The sequence below is a fragment of the Lepeophtheirus salmonis genome, chromosome 8, assembly GCF_016086655.4.
Source record: "Lepeophtheirus salmonis chromosome 8, UVic_Lsal_1.4, whole genome shotgun sequence".
Taxonomy (NCBI): Eukaryota; Metazoa; Arthropoda; class Copepoda; order Siphonostomatoida; family Caligidae; genus Lepeophtheirus; species Lepeophtheirus salmonis.
This window is the reverse complement of record NC_052138.2, coordinates 28,607,922-28,626,164: the sequence shown is the minus strand read 5'-3', so window position 1 is coordinate 28,626,164 and position 18,243 is coordinate 28,607,922. Positions and strand designations below refer to the sequence as shown.

General features: G+C 32.0%; 2 protein-coding genes across 6 annotated transcripts; both read left to right on the top strand.

Annotated features, from left to right (window-relative positions):
* The first annotated feature begins 6,506 nt into the window (after positions 1–6,506).
* On the top strand, positions 6,507–12,507 carry LOC121122871 (uncharacterized). 5 transcript variants are annotated; one of them, XM_071890394.1, is made up of 10 exons: positions 6,507–6,568; positions 6,683–6,847; positions 7,569–7,908; positions 7,968–8,187; positions 8,370–9,016; positions 9,537–9,755; positions 9,923–10,187; positions 10,278–11,016; positions 11,075–11,349; positions 11,472–12,507. In XM_071890394.1, exons 3-6 carry the CDS (start codon positions 7,579–7,581, stop codon positions 9,558–9,560), a joined length of 1,221 nt encoding a protein of 406 aa, XP_071746495.1. In that variant the 5' UTR covers positions 6,507–6,568; positions 6,683–6,847; positions 7,569–7,578; the 3' UTR covers positions 9,561–9,755; positions 9,923–10,187; positions 10,278–11,016; positions 11,075–11,349; positions 11,472–12,507. The 5 variants fall into 5 exon arrangements, with proteins under 5 accessions (XP_071746495.1, XP_071746493.1, XP_071746494.1 ...); XM_071890392.1 differs by lacking the exon at positions 9,537–9,755; XM_040717947.2 differs by having other exon boundaries at positions 6,533–6,618; positions 9,923–11,016; positions 11,472–12,004.
* On the top strand, positions 11,078–11,904 carry LOC121123594 (uncharacterized). Its single transcript, XM_040718717.1, has 2 exons — positions 11,078–11,349; positions 11,472–11,904. The coding sequence occupies exons 1-2, from the start codon at positions 11,078–11,080 to the stop codon at positions 11,902–11,904; spliced, it is 705 nt and encodes a 234-aa protein (XP_040574651.1).
* Positions 12,508–18,243: the final 5,736 nt, after the last annotated feature.

Sequence of the window (18,243 nt, the reverse complement as noted above, 5' to 3'; positions counted from 1 at the left end):
AGTATGGCATGTTGGTCATTGTCTCCTTGATATAACCAATCAGAGAGTCGTTGATGGCATGATATGCTCGATTTGTTTTATATTAAGCCAGACAAATTAATCCATCATATTAATATTCGGACTGCTGGGGACCCATATTTCCTTCCCAATGAAGTTAAAGCAGTGCTCACTCAGCCACTTTAGGCATCTGTCTGAGACATGATAAGGTGCTGAGTCTTGTTTCCGAGGGCCGATCTCCAGTGATTTATTGGATCCAACGCAGCACAAAAAATAAAACTTTTTGATGAATTTGCTTGTCTTCACTTTCCTGTTGGATTTTTTTGCATCAATAACGGATCTGGGATCATCAGTCTCCAGAAGAGCTTTACAAATCATTTTTACGGTCAAAATTGGGACGCTAGTCACATTTGAGACCTCTCAATTTGAAATGGCCTTGTTGCTGTGGACAAAAATCATCCTCATGGCGCAACACGGCTCCTCGTCTGTATATCCCATCCTCTTTATACCTAGAGCAGCTGTTGCAATGATGCCCAAAACTTCACTAAAGTTTTGTGATACAACAATGTTTTTGACAACAAATAAAAATCAGAGAGTTGCATGATAACAAAATTGCCGGCGCACTCAGGCGCCGATTTGATCTTATCACCCTGTATATTAATTAAGATAATGAAATTACGTAGCAGATACATAATTTATTCTTTCTTATTTGTGTTCAGTTTTTTGCTAATTTCATTTATATTAATTGGCAAACATACATTTCCAATGCTTCTAAGCAAAAAAAGTTATGAGAAAAGAGATCCATACGGTTTTAGATGATCTTACAAATTGTTGCCACACCGGCGTTGACGATAATAACGGTGCCTTAGACAACACAGGGACTCATTTAGTACAAATGAATTCAACCAAAAAAAGGAATTTATCTTTGATGAAGAATCCAAAACTTATCTCATTTTTTCTCTCAGTCATCTGAATTCTGAAATATCTGGGGTTATAGTAATTCTGGACTATTATTGTTCAGTGTAATTTAAAAAATGGAACAGAAATTATTGGAGATACATATCTTTTAAAGGGATTTTTTTTAATGATACATTGAATATATTTCTATAATGTACGGACCAACCTAAGCTATGATATTCCTCATCACTATGTATTATGAATAAGTGATAAAGGTATAAAGAAGAGTGTCGTTTTTCATCCTTTTTGACCCTACAAATGAAAATATGTTGAATTCAGAAGAGGATACAGAATCAATAAAAATCCTTTTACGTCAGTTTTATTAATTCTAAATTTAATTTGGGGATATCTGAACCATAATAGTCCCAAATTACTGTAATCTCCCATATTTCAGAATTCAGATGACTGAGAATACAACCCTACATATAGCTATGTACCCACTCCGCAGCCCTGGTGTAAAGCTTTAAACCAAGGAGAGAAACGAACACGAAAACAATAAACAGATGAGAAATTTACTTTTCAGAATTTACTTTTTTTGTCCGCCAGAGGCAGTATTTTGCTATTATTTCTACCTTGAAGAAAATAACAACTCGATCTATAAACTAAAATATATTCGGGTATTAATAAAAATAGTCACAAGTGGAGAAGCAAGTATATTCTAATTCTACAAATTCTAGAATTAATCAAGGTTCATAGAAATATAAGATTATATATACCATAACGCGTGTACGACTGATGTTTGACTTTTTTAATATAGACGTCATACTGTACGAGTGGTTGCGTGTTATGTCAAAATCTGTCCTTCTAGTCCAGCAGTCGGTACGATACATCAAATTGAAAATTCAGGCAATATTGATGTCATAGGCCATTATGCCTATATATATTTCATGAGTGCTGTTCGGTTCGCGAACGATTCGTTATTTTCAACGAAGGTACCGACTCAGTTGCAAGAGTGAATTGTTTGTTTATACCGTAAGTTTCCCCATATATATAATATATCACTAACCCCAATCAAATATGTATAATATCCACTTAGTCTTGTTTGTTTAGCTATTATGATATATGAATATATACAAGTATTGCACGGTAGCTCATTAGCTTAATACTTTGAGTGCACTCTTATTAACGCACACGAACTATTGTAAAGTCACACACTCACTAACTGAACTGTTTTAACAAAAGAACTGAATCTTTAAAAGAACGTATTTACTAAAAGATCTGTATTATGGCATATTAAAGGGATCCTTGATGCTTAGAGATGCGTCTCTAATTCAAGAATTCAACCTGCCGTGTACCGGGGTGTGTTTTAGCATATAACTTATAAGATGGATTTTTTTTTTATTATTCAATAATATGCTTGCCGAATATTACTACGGATTGATATCACCACAACCTTTTTAACAGAATAATTGTACGGGCACCTTTTTAGGGGTCAAACTCGACGCCCTTTCATTTTTATTCAATAGTATCCCTAATTCATTTGCTTTGGGAAATGCAACGCTAGTGGAAGGTAACATCCTATTGAGTTGGTAGTTTTGGAACAAGCTTGGAGATAAAAGAGGCGAATTACCCGAGCTCACGAACAAAAGTACCCAATTGTAAGATATTATATATATATTTAAAAATCTATAGAATAACATAAGGAAGAGTGATTTAAAACCTCCCAAACTTGTTTCATACTTTCAAATTCATGTTCGGTGAGGACTTCCAATTTCGAATGAGTTAAAGCTAGACATTAGAACATAATAATGCCTCTTCAGATACAATTTTAGAAGTTCGTGCTTTTGTAGCAGAATTTTTAGTATCAAGAATTTCGGAACTTCAGGTGGGATAGTTGAGGAATTATTTTGTTATGTATTGTCTTTTATATACTTTTAGCTCATGACGTAGGGATTTGTTTTAAATAGATAATAATGTATCTTTTGTTTTACGAGTTGATATAATATCCTTTTTAAGTGTGATCCCTTAGAGAATATATATTTAGTGTATGATTGTACCCCCAATCAAAAGGTCTTCTTATTGGCTTTACTCCAGTCCGTTACTTCCGTCTGTTAGTGGTGTTCGTAGAACACTACATATTTATCCTAGACTTGATAAATAATGAAAAAAGACTATGCAGTATTGATACATTCGTCCAATCGAATTAGTTTTCAGCAAGACAGGACAAATAATCTCTGAACGTGTATCACAGACATGGCCCAGGACATAAATGTGCCAGCTGGTAGATATTTTGTAGTTTTTTTTACCTGTGACAACGAAAATACAATCTCTGATCTCACTGTGTGCATTGGTAGAGTGTGCGGGGCTCCTTGTCCTGTGTGTGCATGCACTGTCTGAGATAACAGACACACACACAACGCGTGTGTAGTGGATGTGCATCGCTGTGTGCAACATTATCACCCCCCCCCCAGTGTCGTTTGGGATCGCCAGTCTCTGGCACCATTATTTGGGGGTCACAGGCTGAAAAGTTTGGGAACCCCTGTTTCTATCTCTTTTCTTTTTCTTTGTTTCTATCTCTTGTAGCTGCGGCATACCAATAAATATACAATTTTATTATGAGATCAATTCAAAAAGGAATTTTATCCTTGAAATATTGTCGTGGCTTTAACTCAAATTGACAACGATATAGAAAGTTTTTGGGGAAGCTCTTTTAAAAAAATTCAAGTTAATACTTTCAGCTATAAGATATTTTTAAACTTTTTGAATCTATTTGTCTTGAAACTGTGAGTCTCAAAATAAAAAGCACCTATTTTCCACTTTAAAGAAATATAACTCGAGTTATAAGTATGATGCAGACCTTTTATAAATAGTTGTAGAATTTTTTAACAGTCGTCTTTAAATTATTTTAGCATAATTTATCCTTATATTCAATACCAAGGGCTTAAAACAGCCTTGAACCTTAAAAATAGCCAAAAAAATGTATGGCCCCTTTCTGAAGGTCACGAGACTTTGAGAGAAAAAATAGGGCCATATTTGGAATCAGGGGATTCTAAATTGAGTATATGCTGTTCTAGTGTATCGAAACTAGCGTGATTTTGTTGGAAAGGGTTATCTATCCATGTGGATGTCAACTAATGTGAAATTGTAGCACTTTTACTGGTATTCTACTATAGTATTATTATTATATAATAATAATATTGAGTACTACAGAATACTCTTGGACTAATCTTATAAAAACTGTTTTAATTTTAGAAAACATAACTACTAATCGATATTATGTTATGTTATGTGAATATGTATATTTTATGTATGATGAAACTTATGGACGAAATTCAGAGGAAAAAATAGTTTGTTTACAACTTTACTTTGCATATCTATTTATTTATAATTAGCAACTCAATCGAAATTTATTAATTTAACGATCGAAGCTTACTAATTCATTTACAGACTTACTTTTATCTGTTAAATTATTTATTTCCTAGTAGAATAATTGTGGCTGTTCATTTTATAAGAAAATAATTTTACAAATATATTGTACGTTATAACATATATTTTATCCAAAAAGATATTAAATTTTTGATTATTTTTACATTCCGCTGTCATTATTCCAGACAAATATTCTTCTTTTTTTATTAAAGTATTTACAGTAACATCGTTTACATATTTTGGATTCTTACATGTAAATAATGTGTTTCTAATAATATCTGCTTGAAAAATGTTATGTAATATTTTATAAAGATGTCAAGTATATGATATCTGTTGTTCTTTTGAGTCCTCCTCTATACATGGCCTCCAAAAATGTTTTTTTTTTTGTTTTTTAAGATCTTTATTTAAATTGTTGATATATTAACAAAATAAATACAAAAATACACTACAAAAAGTTAGGAAGAATTACGTTGCTAAAAACATAAATAAACATTATAGTTTAAAATTAGACCACCTAACCAAAGACCTAACAACAACTAAAATATAAAAATACAATTAACTCAAAAAAGTTCAACACGGATAAAATAATGTAACAACAGCACAGTAAAATACAAATCCAATCTAGGACTTCACTTTCTTTATGAACAATTCATATTGCCGGACGATCCTCCTCAACTTTGAATGGTAACGAAGGGAATCGGATATCCGATATCTTATTAGATCCAGGGCATTGTCCCAGGAGCTACCTACCATGTTGGGAATTTTGAGAGAAGAAACAGCATATCCCGCACATGCAGATATAGTTATTCCCCTCAGAGCTTGCCTGCAAACTGGTTCAAAATGATCATAAGATATCATGTGTCCCTTTCATCGACATCAATAAAATCATTTTCTGATATACAAACCAATTCAACACAACATTTTTGTTGTAAACATTTCATTATCCTAAAGGATATAAATCCGCTGACGTAATGAATTACATTTCTATTCTGGTAATTTAATATTATAAGTCTGTAATATTTATATGAGAAATCATTCACAATAATGTTTTTGAATCATCTTTAACGTTTTGTAAAGAAGAGTTGAATAGGAAAATTTCTTTAAATCAACTAAAGGACCTACTATTCATTTTCAATAAGGAACTAATTCAATTTTATTTTTCACTCTCTAAAAATTGTGTGCAACTCGAAAAGTAATTACTACCACCAAGTTGACGATACCATCCAAATTATCTTTCAATGAGGTCAAAATTTATTTTTCTGAGTAATATAATCTTAACGTGTTTTATATCTAGGAGATAAGTAGACCAATCTTATCTCCTAGATGAATTGCACTTGGAAATGTTTTATTGGATAAACTGTTGCTCATATCAGATATTGTTTTCCATTTGAATAACTATTCTCCAAATGATATTAGATACTATATTTATGTTCTTTGATCGTTAAAAATAGATTTATCTACAACCATCCATAATTTTACATGAAATATGGTTGAATTACACTTCCAAAATATTTTTATTATTCTTGGAAATTTCGCAGTTTTGATGTAACATTGCAATTCTCTGTTATTTTTACTATAACGATTTAAAATCTCTATTTTGATTCATCGAATTTTTTTAGTGAAAAGTTAACTTTTGTTTTTTCTATAGGATTTGGATGAACAACATGATTAGTTAATATATACACATATCTGATGCCTATATCCTTTTTATAAATAGATTTAATGTTGTCGATTTTTCCAGTATAAGTTATTTTGCCATTTTCAAAAGATGGGATGACGAAATTTCGGCGGCATAAGAAATTATAATATAAATTTTTGAAAATATGCACTGGGTCAAATATGAATATTTTTTCGCCCATCATTTGATAAAGTATTTTTTAATTTAAGGTGCATCTTCATTAATGGATAATTTATCGAAGTATAATTTTATGAGTATATATAATATTGATTAAATCCGATAAAATTGAAATACACAGTGAATGAACTGGAATAATATATTTTGTGTGGCAAGTTGTAGAATATCAAAAAGAGTGCATACTCCAATGTGTTCTAGTAACATTGGCCAAGGAAGACCAAACTGTCTTCCTAGTCCTCATTGCATTGGCAAACTCCTTTTCCAGAGCGCTCCCTGCATATAAACATAAATTACTCGAGGTTAAGAGAGATAATTTTGAATCTTCCGTGATAATGAATTTTATTGTTTATTGTCAAAAAGAAAATAAATAAATACTAATATTAATATGATTTGGTAATTATTATTAATTTATATATTTTATATTTCCTTATTCAGCCCGGAAGGTAGATTTATAACCTAATCAACAAAATAAAGGAATACATATTAAATATAATTTTTTTTCTACAGCCTCTTAGCACTTGGACACGACTGGAGGACCAGTGTTTATTCGAAGCAATTGCATTATGAAAGATGAACCTTTTACTAAATGCAGCCGATACTCCAGAAACGTAGTGAGTTCAGACATGGATACTTTATAAGGAAATTGAAAAAATTCATAATTTGAAGGAAAAGGTAAAATATCTCATTATTGACTATAAAATAAATAATTATACTTGAATTTATAAGGACAGAAATTCAATAATCACGGTATGAGTATATTTTTAACCTCATGCTTACAATTTTGACAAATAGTATTAGTTATTATTAGACATTTGATTCTGAACTGTGTAGACCAATAATATAATTTTAGGAGCGTATTAAAATTAAGGTGCATATGGAGGGTTGAGGGCCAAATATCGAAAACTCAAAAATTAAATCAATACATATTATTGCCTATATCACATCCTTAAAGTCTAATATTTCATGTTGATACATAGAAACAGATAAATTCAGACTCTTGAAATGCATTTCTCTGATTCATTTTGTTCTGAAAATTGGAAAACACCATTCTTCATAATGAAAGAATGGAGTTTCCAAGCTTAATTATGCAAAAATATTTGAGTTACGCAATTTGGTTCGCATCCTACGATATAAACTCCATATCTAGAAAGGGTGATATGGACAACAACTGTGCACAATATTCTGAAGAATATCGTGTTAAGTAAGAGTAAAAATATATAACAGAGATTCCTAAATTGGGCTCCTTAGAGTCCTTATGCTCCCCAGTATATCTTGTAGGATATACTATATTATTTTAGGATACAATATATTATCTCAATTTGAGAACAATAAGTTCAATTTATATATTTGCAATATTGCTATATTTGTTGGTAATTAATATAAATTAATATAGAAATATAAATATGCCAACGACTTGTGCTGTAATTGGATGCTCGAAGGGAGGAACATTCCGATTTCCATCAAACGAAAGTATTTGTCTGAAATGGCGGATTGCTCTGAAAAGAAAAGACGCCAATGGCTTCCTCTGGAATCCATCTCCTTACTCTGTGTTATGTGGTCAGCACTTCAAGCCAGAAGATTTCAGAGAAATAATGCAAAGTCTAGCTTCTGTTGGGGGGAAATCATGTCGGCGCTTGAAAATAGATGCAGTCCCATCTGTTTTTCCTCGGTCACAAGAAGGCTCTAAAACTACACTTGAGAAAAAGCATCGTTTGATCAAAACAGAAATTGAGGCAAGTTTTTAGGGTTAAAGTGTTTTTCTAGAAATTTTCATATAGCCATCCTTTTATAGAATGAAAACAAAATGAGCGATGACAATAACATAATCACGGATCCTGCTCAAAATGTGAACGTTGTATTGGTGGAAGAGGGTGTTTTAAATCTAACACAAGACTTAGATTACCAAGCAGATCCCTTGATCATAAAAGATGAGTATATTCAATCTACCTCTACCAATGAAGACATCATTCGACCTCTGTTCTCGATTGGAAACTTTGTGAATTATCCATCAGGTAAATTAATAGAATTCTACCTATTCTAAGATATTATAAAAACGCATGCTATAGTTGCATATTTCAATTAACTTCTGTGGTTTTATAATAGTAGATTATAGATATGCCCTTCTTGAAAATATCCATGATACTTTCTTTTATACTAGTATTACTTTGACTAATATACATCCAATTATTTTCAGCAATCGTCTACTACACAGGACTGAATGACTACGATCATTTCAAAGATTTATTTTTTTGTCTCGGACCTACTGTTGATCAACTATGCTATAAAATTGAGTCCTTAACGCGACAAGATGAGTTGTTCCTTACATTGATGAAGCTACGTCAAAATAAAGATGACATTGAGCTTGGTATTATCTTTCGTATACACCGTACTTCCGTCAAGAAAGTGTTTATCACTTGGGTGAACTTTATGTTTGATCAATTTAAAGAGATTGGTCGCTTCTTGTCCAATGACACAATAGAAAACCACTTGCCTGAGGACTTCCAGACGAAGTTCCCTAACACAATAATGATCTTGGATTCTACTAAGATCAAAACCAATCAAGCAAGCAATGTTGCAGATCAGACATCAAAATGGAGTTCCTACAAAAACAATAATACAATTAGAGGGAAGGATTTATTTCCCAAACATGAAGTTAAACTGAATAATTCAAGTCACATGAAAGGAGTTAATGAACCTCCGGAGGCAAGAGTCATTAATGAAATAAAGGCTGCTTCCAAAAAAATACATGTTGAGAAGACAATTAGGCTGGACAAGACCTACAAAATCCTTCGAGAGGAGCTGAACTGTGATAAAACTCCCTTGTCAGGACGGATAATTTATGTATGCTTTATTTGTTGTAACTTCAGAAAAAGCACTTTACCTCGAAGTGCATAAAATTTATTTTGTACTCAAAGTTCCCTGTTATTCTCTTCACCTTGAGGAAAGTTCATCATGAGAAACTTAATTGTGAATATAATTAATATATGGAAAATATGTTTTCAAACAAATTAATTGGATTATTAACTTAAAATTTACCGATGATAGAGGCATCATTAAATTAGAGAATACATAATTTAAAAAAAAAAAAAACTATTAATGAATCACAATTGCCTTGTTTCCAACAAAAAATTTCCGAATAATGGTTATCTTCATGGTCCAGTTTATCATGATGAACTTTTCTTACGGAAATATGAATACTGTAAACTTTGTACAGGTAAAATTCCCTGTATTAAAATTTGTAAAACTTAACAAAAATTTGCGAGTTATCTATAATTTATATCACAGAAACATCCACGCTTATGTATAATTGAATTCATATACTCGTTCTAATTTACATCTGCAAAATTATTATTCTTTGAAGTTTCATGAGCCTTCAAAGTTCTAATAGGAGATAGGAGCAAACAATTGTTGTAGACCGAAGTATTGATTCTGCAAGCTAAATGAAGTTTCGCCTACGATATGGGTTGCAGATTTCACTGAATCTGGATGAAGTCAATTGTCACATTCGTTAAATGTTTCCATACCAATGACAACGTTGGGAGTCAAGTATTTCACTCGATTCGGCTTATTTCAAGATGAGGTACTTTGACACAGAAATTGATATATGGGAGTTTCCCAAATTGAATACAATTGCGACTTGACTTGTTCTCACAATCAAAGACTTGACTAGGACTCGAAAGCTAGGATTTAAAATAAAAAAAATAATAAAGAAAAGCCTTAACACTATGGACTTTATTTATATTATAGCTGTCAATTATTAATTTGAAATGGGATCAAAAGAAATATGGAGGACTCGCTGAAAGTATTTAAAGACTTGGACTTCAGAGCAAAGACTTAAGACTCGACTTGTAACTGCAGTATAATCACTTTCTCCCCCGACGAGCTTGAAATAAATCGGTGGACTCTATCAAAATATTCAAAGACTGGGACTTGTGAGCAAAGACTTGGACCTGTAATATACCTAAGGACTTATTCTACCCTCTGATTATCACTGCAAGTCATAATCAACATAGTTAAGTATTTTGTTCTGATATTCATGAATGATTACTCTATTTTGGAGTTAAGGAGTTTATAGATTAATTAATAATTCGGACTATCACAGGTTTCAATTATGATGAGAGCAAAATGTAGATTTTCTACGTTATCCGTCTCCTCTACCACTCATAATCTACAGTTATAATATTTATTAAAATATGAAATAGGGATTATATTGATCTATGTCAGCATTTTGAAACTTTCAATTACGAATATGCTGTTGATGTTACTTCGATAATTTTGGGATATTTATGTTTGATTTCAACGTTGAAATAATACACATATTCAAAATTAGACATAATTAAACCTATTTATGTATTCATGACTATATGGCGTCGTATTGATGAAGTTAATCTAAAGTCCTACTCATGCAATTTATTATAACATCAAAAATCGTTTCCTAAATTCATCGTATAAATTAACCAACAAAAACTCTTTTTTTTTTGCCGATTTGTATATACATATTTGATATGTAGAAATGCTTATTGTATATTATACGACACGCATAGTTCTAAACAATCTGTCTAAGTATCTATTTTAATTGAAAATGTTTTAATTTTAGTATTAAAATTTTGATGATTTTGTGGAGATACACATTATATCACGTGACTTATTTATATAGGAGACACAATGATGCATTGAAAAATGAAATTAATTGTACATATTGACTAAGAACCTGCCATTTTATCTTTTCTTTAAAATATAAAATGTTAAACCATGGACATCTCGAGCTCTTTGGACTACATGAAGAAGAAAATAAAAAGCGCGCTGGCTCCAACACACGGCTTATTTTTTAAATGGACTAGGTAGCTATTGGTTTCAGTGTTATCCCTTTGGATTTCGGTCGTGATTGTTAAGTTTCAGGTGATGGGATGGAAGTGCTCTGCTCCTGGATGCCGTCAAGGTTATGACGGCACCCCCAAGAATACCACGGTCCTATTTCATAGTTTTCCTAGATTCAATGTCCCTCCTAATTTGGAACTTGAATCCAAATGGGAGAGTGCTATTCCAAGACAAAAGACATTTACTAAGAATTCAAGATTGTGCAGCCTCCATTTCACGGAATCCGATTATATTACCCATTCTGTAGACCAAAGACAGGGAAGTGGTCGTCAACTTAATCGGCAACTGGGACTAAGGTAGGGCTCAAGCTCAAAACAGGTTCTAGCTTTGGTTGAAAGGCTAAGTCACTTTAAAATGAAAATATCAAACTACTACAAGAGTTGACATATGTACTTAATTGAATTACTTCACTTTTCAGGAGACTGAAAAAAGATGCTGTGCCTTCAGTGTGGCCGAACCTTCCGCCTGTTCCTAGACCCACCCGAGCATCCACTGGCGGCCTACGACTCCACTTCCAAAACAAGCGTAAGGAAGCCTTGGGGCTCAAAAAGTTTGGGGAAGAAAAGGGGCTAACCGTTAACGAGCTTCATGATAAGTTGTCACTGGAAACATTACCGTCGGAATTTATACTCATTAAATCTCCCAAATTGGCCCTTGTTAAGCTGGGAGCTACTGAAGGTAGGGGCCTTGATATTAAGGCAAGCCTCGAAATCCAAGAAGACCTTACCTTTCGAATTTTTCAAGGGCATCACAAGCTAAGCAATAGTTTAGTCTCCCACTGTCTTACCACAAAGGCTAATGTTATCAAATCAGTAACTGAAGTAATCAACATTGCTGCGTATTTAGGATAGAAAGAGTTCTTGAATAATTCTTATTAAATATTAAAAGATTTTAACTCATACAACCTGTATTGAAAAACCGTATTAATATATTTTTATTAAAAAAATAACATATTCGTGAACTTCTTTCAAAAGGTATGTGGGGGCAAGGTATATATAAATAAGGATTGCACAGGGGAACACCAAATTTCTACAAACGAAATGAAGCCAAAAATATAATTTATCTTTGAGCGCTTCTGTAGCTTGTTCTGAACTCGATATATATCCTTTTTTAGGCTGAAAAACGACACTCTTATTTAGACACCTATGGCTTATTCATCATTCATAATGATAAGGAATATAGCTTATATTATAGAAAAATATTCCATGTTTCATTTGAAAGAATATGGTTATCTAAGGATTTTGGTTCCATTTTGTATTTTTTGCGTGATTCTATTTTTTTGGCGATGTACAAGCAAATACCCAACATTCTCTTAATAATATTTACTATTTCAATGTTATCATAATGACGTCATACCCCATAATAAATAATAATAATTTATATAAATATCACAATCAGAGAATGTCAATAAATTCCTTTTCGGGTCCTTAAAACCCTCTGATATTTTCATCCTACTTTTTGATACTTTTTACTCAATGGGATATACAAAAAAAAAAAAAAATATTGGCAAAGATTGCATATCTAGATTTTGATATATTTTTGGGGACACCGGTGTGCTTATGGTCCGGAAGAGTAAAAAGACGAATAAATACTTTTACATAAAAAAGTATTTTTTCCTTCTTATAATTATTTCCTCAAACTTATATATTTTCGATACACAAGATAAATAAATGTTCTATTATAATCATTAATAAATAACTATTCTTTTGAGGACGATAATCATTAATCACCAGAGTTGCATAAAATGCTATTTGGAAAGAGGGTCTGGGTTTTCGCAGTTGTTACTTGATTCAAGGAGTGTCCCCTGCCTTAATATGTGTTTTTATTTACGAACGCTATCCTCACTCATTATTATTCTTTTTTATCTACCCCATCTCAAACCAAATCAATGCAGTCCAAATGTAAATTAGTGTTGTCAAAGATTAAGGAAGAAGAACTTGAGGGAAATTATATCTTGCCTTAGACGAGACTACAGGTACATCCAGGTATTACTAATTATTCTATAGACACGGAGCATAAGAGATTGTACTCGGAACTCAAAAAACCCTCAGCATGATGACTCGGGACCAGAAATATCCCGAGCATGATGACGCAGACTTGTGCTAAACCATGGATTTCTCAATCTGTTTAGAAATTTAGGCCTAAACACTGGAAAGTTTATATTTTGAAGAGGGCTTACTTTTTGGAATTTTTCAGAAAAAAATACAAAAAATCCACAGCTACTCACAGAAAAAAAAAATTGAGAAATCTACAGCCATTCACAAAAAATTATTTTCTATAGAAAGACAATTTGAAAATTAAATTTCAGATATAAATTTTTTGAAAAAAATTATATATTACTTTTTTGGAGAAAAATTTCAAAAATCCATGGCTATTCAAATAATTTTTTTTTAAATTGAAAAAGAAAAATTTAATTTAAAAAAAAAAAATTGAAAATTAAATTAAATTTTTGAAAAAATATTTTAAATAATAATTTTTTTGAAATAGTATTTTAAATATTACATTTTCTAGTAAATAAACAAAAATTGCTGAACTCTTTACTACCTGAATTAAAATTTAAAAAAAAATTGAACATGAATATTACGGTGTGGATAGTTAATATTTGTGTAAAAAAATAATTGTGAATAGTTGTGGATTTTTGAAAAAATTTCAAAAAATTTAATATTTGAAATTTGATTTTTGAAATTTTTTTCCCAAAAAATTAAATTTTCTGTATCTTTCCCCAAAAAATTATGATGTGACGAATTAGTCTCATATGAGCGTATAGGGTTTATTAACCACCTGCGGACCCCCCTGCATTTGTATATACATATTTAATACTCTTTACTTCTAGATATGTTAATAATGAAAAAAAAAAAAAAAAAAAGATTTGAAGTTAATTATTTACTTTGTTTCATATAACTTTCTCTCCTAATTTCAGGGATGCCAGTATGCGTGAATTGTACCGACTTGATAATATATGTCTGTTTCAATTTTAAAAGTCGCATCTAAAGTCCCATTTTTTATGCTTTGCAAGGTCTTCCAATCCTGGATTTGTACCAAATATAAGAATCCAATTTTGGTCATTATCCCCAGAATTGTATAGTAGAAAAATTTCCCCATTCTCTTGCAATGCTACAAACTGGGGTGGATGGGATATCCTGTGCGAGAGAGAGGAGCAGATGAGAAATTGTGTGTCTCTTGTTTCCAGCTTCTAACTCATCTGGATATACTTTTTAATGCAGGTAGCTCTTCAATGTTTCCCCGAGTAAGATTTGACATGCTATTGGAGAGAAGATAGCGTGTTGATTGATGAGGGTTGGTTTTATAATTTTCTTTCAGATCCCTCTTGAATTCAATAATCTTCAATTCATCATTTGTCGCCTCATGACAGTGTTCATCAATAAATTTATGAATTGTGACATTTTCTAAGTCTGAATTATTAACAACTCTTGCCTTGCAATGCTTTAACTTTCTTCGAGAGCATTCCCAATAATTTTTTCCTCCTTTCGAATTCTCGCCATTCTTGTTATAAATGTGTTGAAATTCATCGACAAGCAACAAACTGTTTCTTTCAATTTTGATTAACTTTGCCGGATTGTAGAAATAAGTAATATGATAGTAGAGCAACCAAAAGAAAACTGAATATTAATTTGAATGATGCGTGTGAAATATAAAAAAGATTAATAACAGAGTACCCAATAAATTAATGCGTCATACGTAAAATACAGAAAACATCCAGTGTTCAGATTTCACTCAAAAGTACTTCGATGTATTTACTTTGATAGTACATAGATAAATGCGCAGATTGTTAAACAAAGATAAAATTCAGTACTCAGATCGCACTGAAAAGTACATTGAAGATATTATTTATGTGTATATTACAAACAATTATGTTTAGAAATTTATTATCACACAAGTTCTTGGATTTCGTGGGGGTACCATGAGAGTCACGGAGGTTGTAAAGGTACAGGTACTGAGATAATGCCCGAGCCATCCTATGGATTGTTCAAAATATAGAATACCGTTCTCACTGCACGAAAGGGCCTATTGCTTGCAATCTTTCAAAAAATTGCATAATAATCATATTGCATATGCCATGAAGGAGGGTTAAATAAAATGTCAACAATATGTGCGTGCTGAAGTAATATTATAGAAGTATACATTGAACTAACATAGCCTCTAAGATTTTTTTAAAAATAAACAAATGTGAGACATGCACCTTGTTGATTCGACGCGTGCCACTTGGCTTTTAACACTACACAGACTTCCACGCCCAGCCCGAGGTACTGAAACTATCTTTTGGTATTAAAGGGGTTCTTTGAATGTATGTGATGCTTTGGCGGTGGGTTTTAAGGATGCCGGGGGTACCCTCAAGTACCCCGCGCAATACGAGGGCTCGGAACTTTTTTTGATATTAAAGGGGTTCCTTGGATGTATTGGCGGTGGTTTTAACAATCCCACACCACCCCCGGGACATTGGTCAATCCTAGGGTGGAGAGTATTCAACCATATTTTAAGAGGCCCTAAGCTATTTATCCCCCCTCCCCCTACCAATCCTCTCAATCCATTTATTAGAAGATTGAATTGAATTTCAAAAAATGCAATGAAATTGTATTGCAATCATATTACTCACACTTGAAGGCACTCCCTCGGGTGATGGAAATAACAAATATATTTAGATATTGTTCATAAATAATATTAAACGATTTTTAATGTGATATTATTCATCATGAAGTTTTGATCAAAATACTGCCAATTTTCCTAAGTGGTAATTTTCTCCATGGCAATCTTCCACTGGCAATTTTCCCCAGAGCAGTTTTCCGTGCACGATTTTAACTAATGATGGGAAAAATTTATAACTTTATGATGATTACGAACACTGTTTCCCAATGAGTTATATATTTATATATATATATAGGGGTAAATAAAATGCTGTTAGGGATCTACGTTGGCGTTAATTTTTTTGGTCAATAATCTACCTAATTAGGCAAGTCACGAAATAACACAAAACACAAATTTTGCCTTCATAATACTAATTGTTGTGTTCTTACCTAAAGATACAATCAATATATTAATATTCAGTCTCGTCGCCGACCCAACGGGTAAAAGGAATATAAAAAGAGTTGACTCCGGACGAGGTATAGTTTAAAAGGAGTATATTAAATGGTTGCACTTAAATAAACGGACTAAAGTACATAAGAGCTAAAATACCGGGAAGTGACCCGACCCACGGGTAAAGAGGGAGTGACCATGTAAAATATATTATATACTTGAATACATAATATATTAAAAGGTACACAATGATAACTAATATATAAAAAGGATTGACAAGACACTACAATACTTATAATAAATTATTCTGCATTAATATTAATAACGTTTAATAAAAAAAAAATATTTTAACTCCTATTTTATTTGTGAAGTGCTACGTGGCAGCTTTTTTTGGGTAAAATTGATTTGATGACGCAGATAATGGGGAAATACGTTATCCAGGTTCCCCAAATTTTCATCAACAAACGTTTAGGGTTATGATGTACGCCTAACATTTACACGTCCTTCAAACCAGGTTTGAGTATGTTTTGACTATGGATATACCATCATATTATGAGATTGAAGAAACATAGATATGTCATGATACAAGAAGAGCTCATCGGAATACAATCGAACGAGAAACTTCAGGTTCAGTTCAGATAGGGGTTATAAGAGTAGCTTATCTGTCATGAAGTTTCATTAAATCAGCTGCAAGCATCTATGACGGGGACTTGAGAAAGAAAATAGACAGGGACATTAGCAGGAATTACTCTGATTTCGATCCTCAATTCTACTCTAAGTCCAAAAAGGACTTACTTTATAACTCCTCAACAAATCATCAGTGTTATAGTCTCAAGAATGATAACATCTTTGGAGAAAAAAAAAAAAAACACTTGTCAGATTGCCAACTACGAAAAACTTGAACACTAAACAATGATGAGGATCTACAACTCTATCCACATCATTAGCAGAAGTTATTTTAAGTCAACATACAAGGAAATTTCGCAGGATATTTGCCATAATTTTTTCATACATATAGCTTAGAATATTCTTTACTGGCGGGAGTACCCGGCATTCCTCGGAGTTATTAGGCATCGATGAACAGACCAAAAGATAGACACACTTTGCTTTAATAATACAAATATGTACGCCCTTTTTTATATTTCAAATAAAGTTATAAAGAGTTTCTCAAAACTTATCATTCTAAGTGGACCTTGTTCATTTTTTTGAAAAAACCTAACTAACATAAAGTTACATGATACGATAAGGTTATCCACGCAGAGGCTACTTCTTGATTAACTGATATTGGATCGAAGTACATAATCGCCGGGATACTTTGGGAGATTTTTCCTACAGTTGTGTGTCACAAGGAATTTTAAAGATTATATGTCTTCCAATCAGCCGTACGAGGGTTAAAATGGTTTCTACTCAAGTTGGAGTTCTTAAAAACCAAAAAAAGAAATTGTATGAAAACTGAGCTGTTGGAGACAGACTCAGGATTCTGGAAATTAATTCTCAAAGATTTATTCATACAGAATCTGCATTAATGTAATTACTATATTATTATCATAGCTGGGCTGTTTGGTCAGATAAATTACTGTTTTGAGATTAGAAAAGGAAAAGTTTGTAGAATTTCCTTTTTTTCTTAATTATTCATTCTTTCTCAAATTATTATTGTGCTAACACCTCCTCAAAGAATCTATTGTTTGCCGAATATCTTTGAGTTTGTACAATAAAATAGCTTATAATCAATAGTACCATATGTCTCGCTCCTGTTTTTTTACATAAATTCGGTCGACGCCCAGTCCTAATTATTATTTAGTTCAATCTACAATAATATAGTTGTATATTTCTATGTCCCAATCAAAAAAACTAATTATTGTACTAACAGAAAAAGGGAGAAAGTATATTGAATACGAATTAAAAAAGGGAATTAGAAAGAGGATTAGCGAGTTAGTCTTAGTATGCATCTTCATTATGATTAAAGGATGAACATAATTCCAATTATTTTGTTGTCTATCGACAAGTTTTACAAAATTTTGGAGTTATTTAAAACATTAATAAAATCTTTCGAAATAAAATATATAATTTGGGTACGTTCTAGTATACAGAAATTTATTATTGTTTTTCTTTGTTTTCCCTGCATTTTTTCGTTTCAGGCATCTGAAAGAACTTCC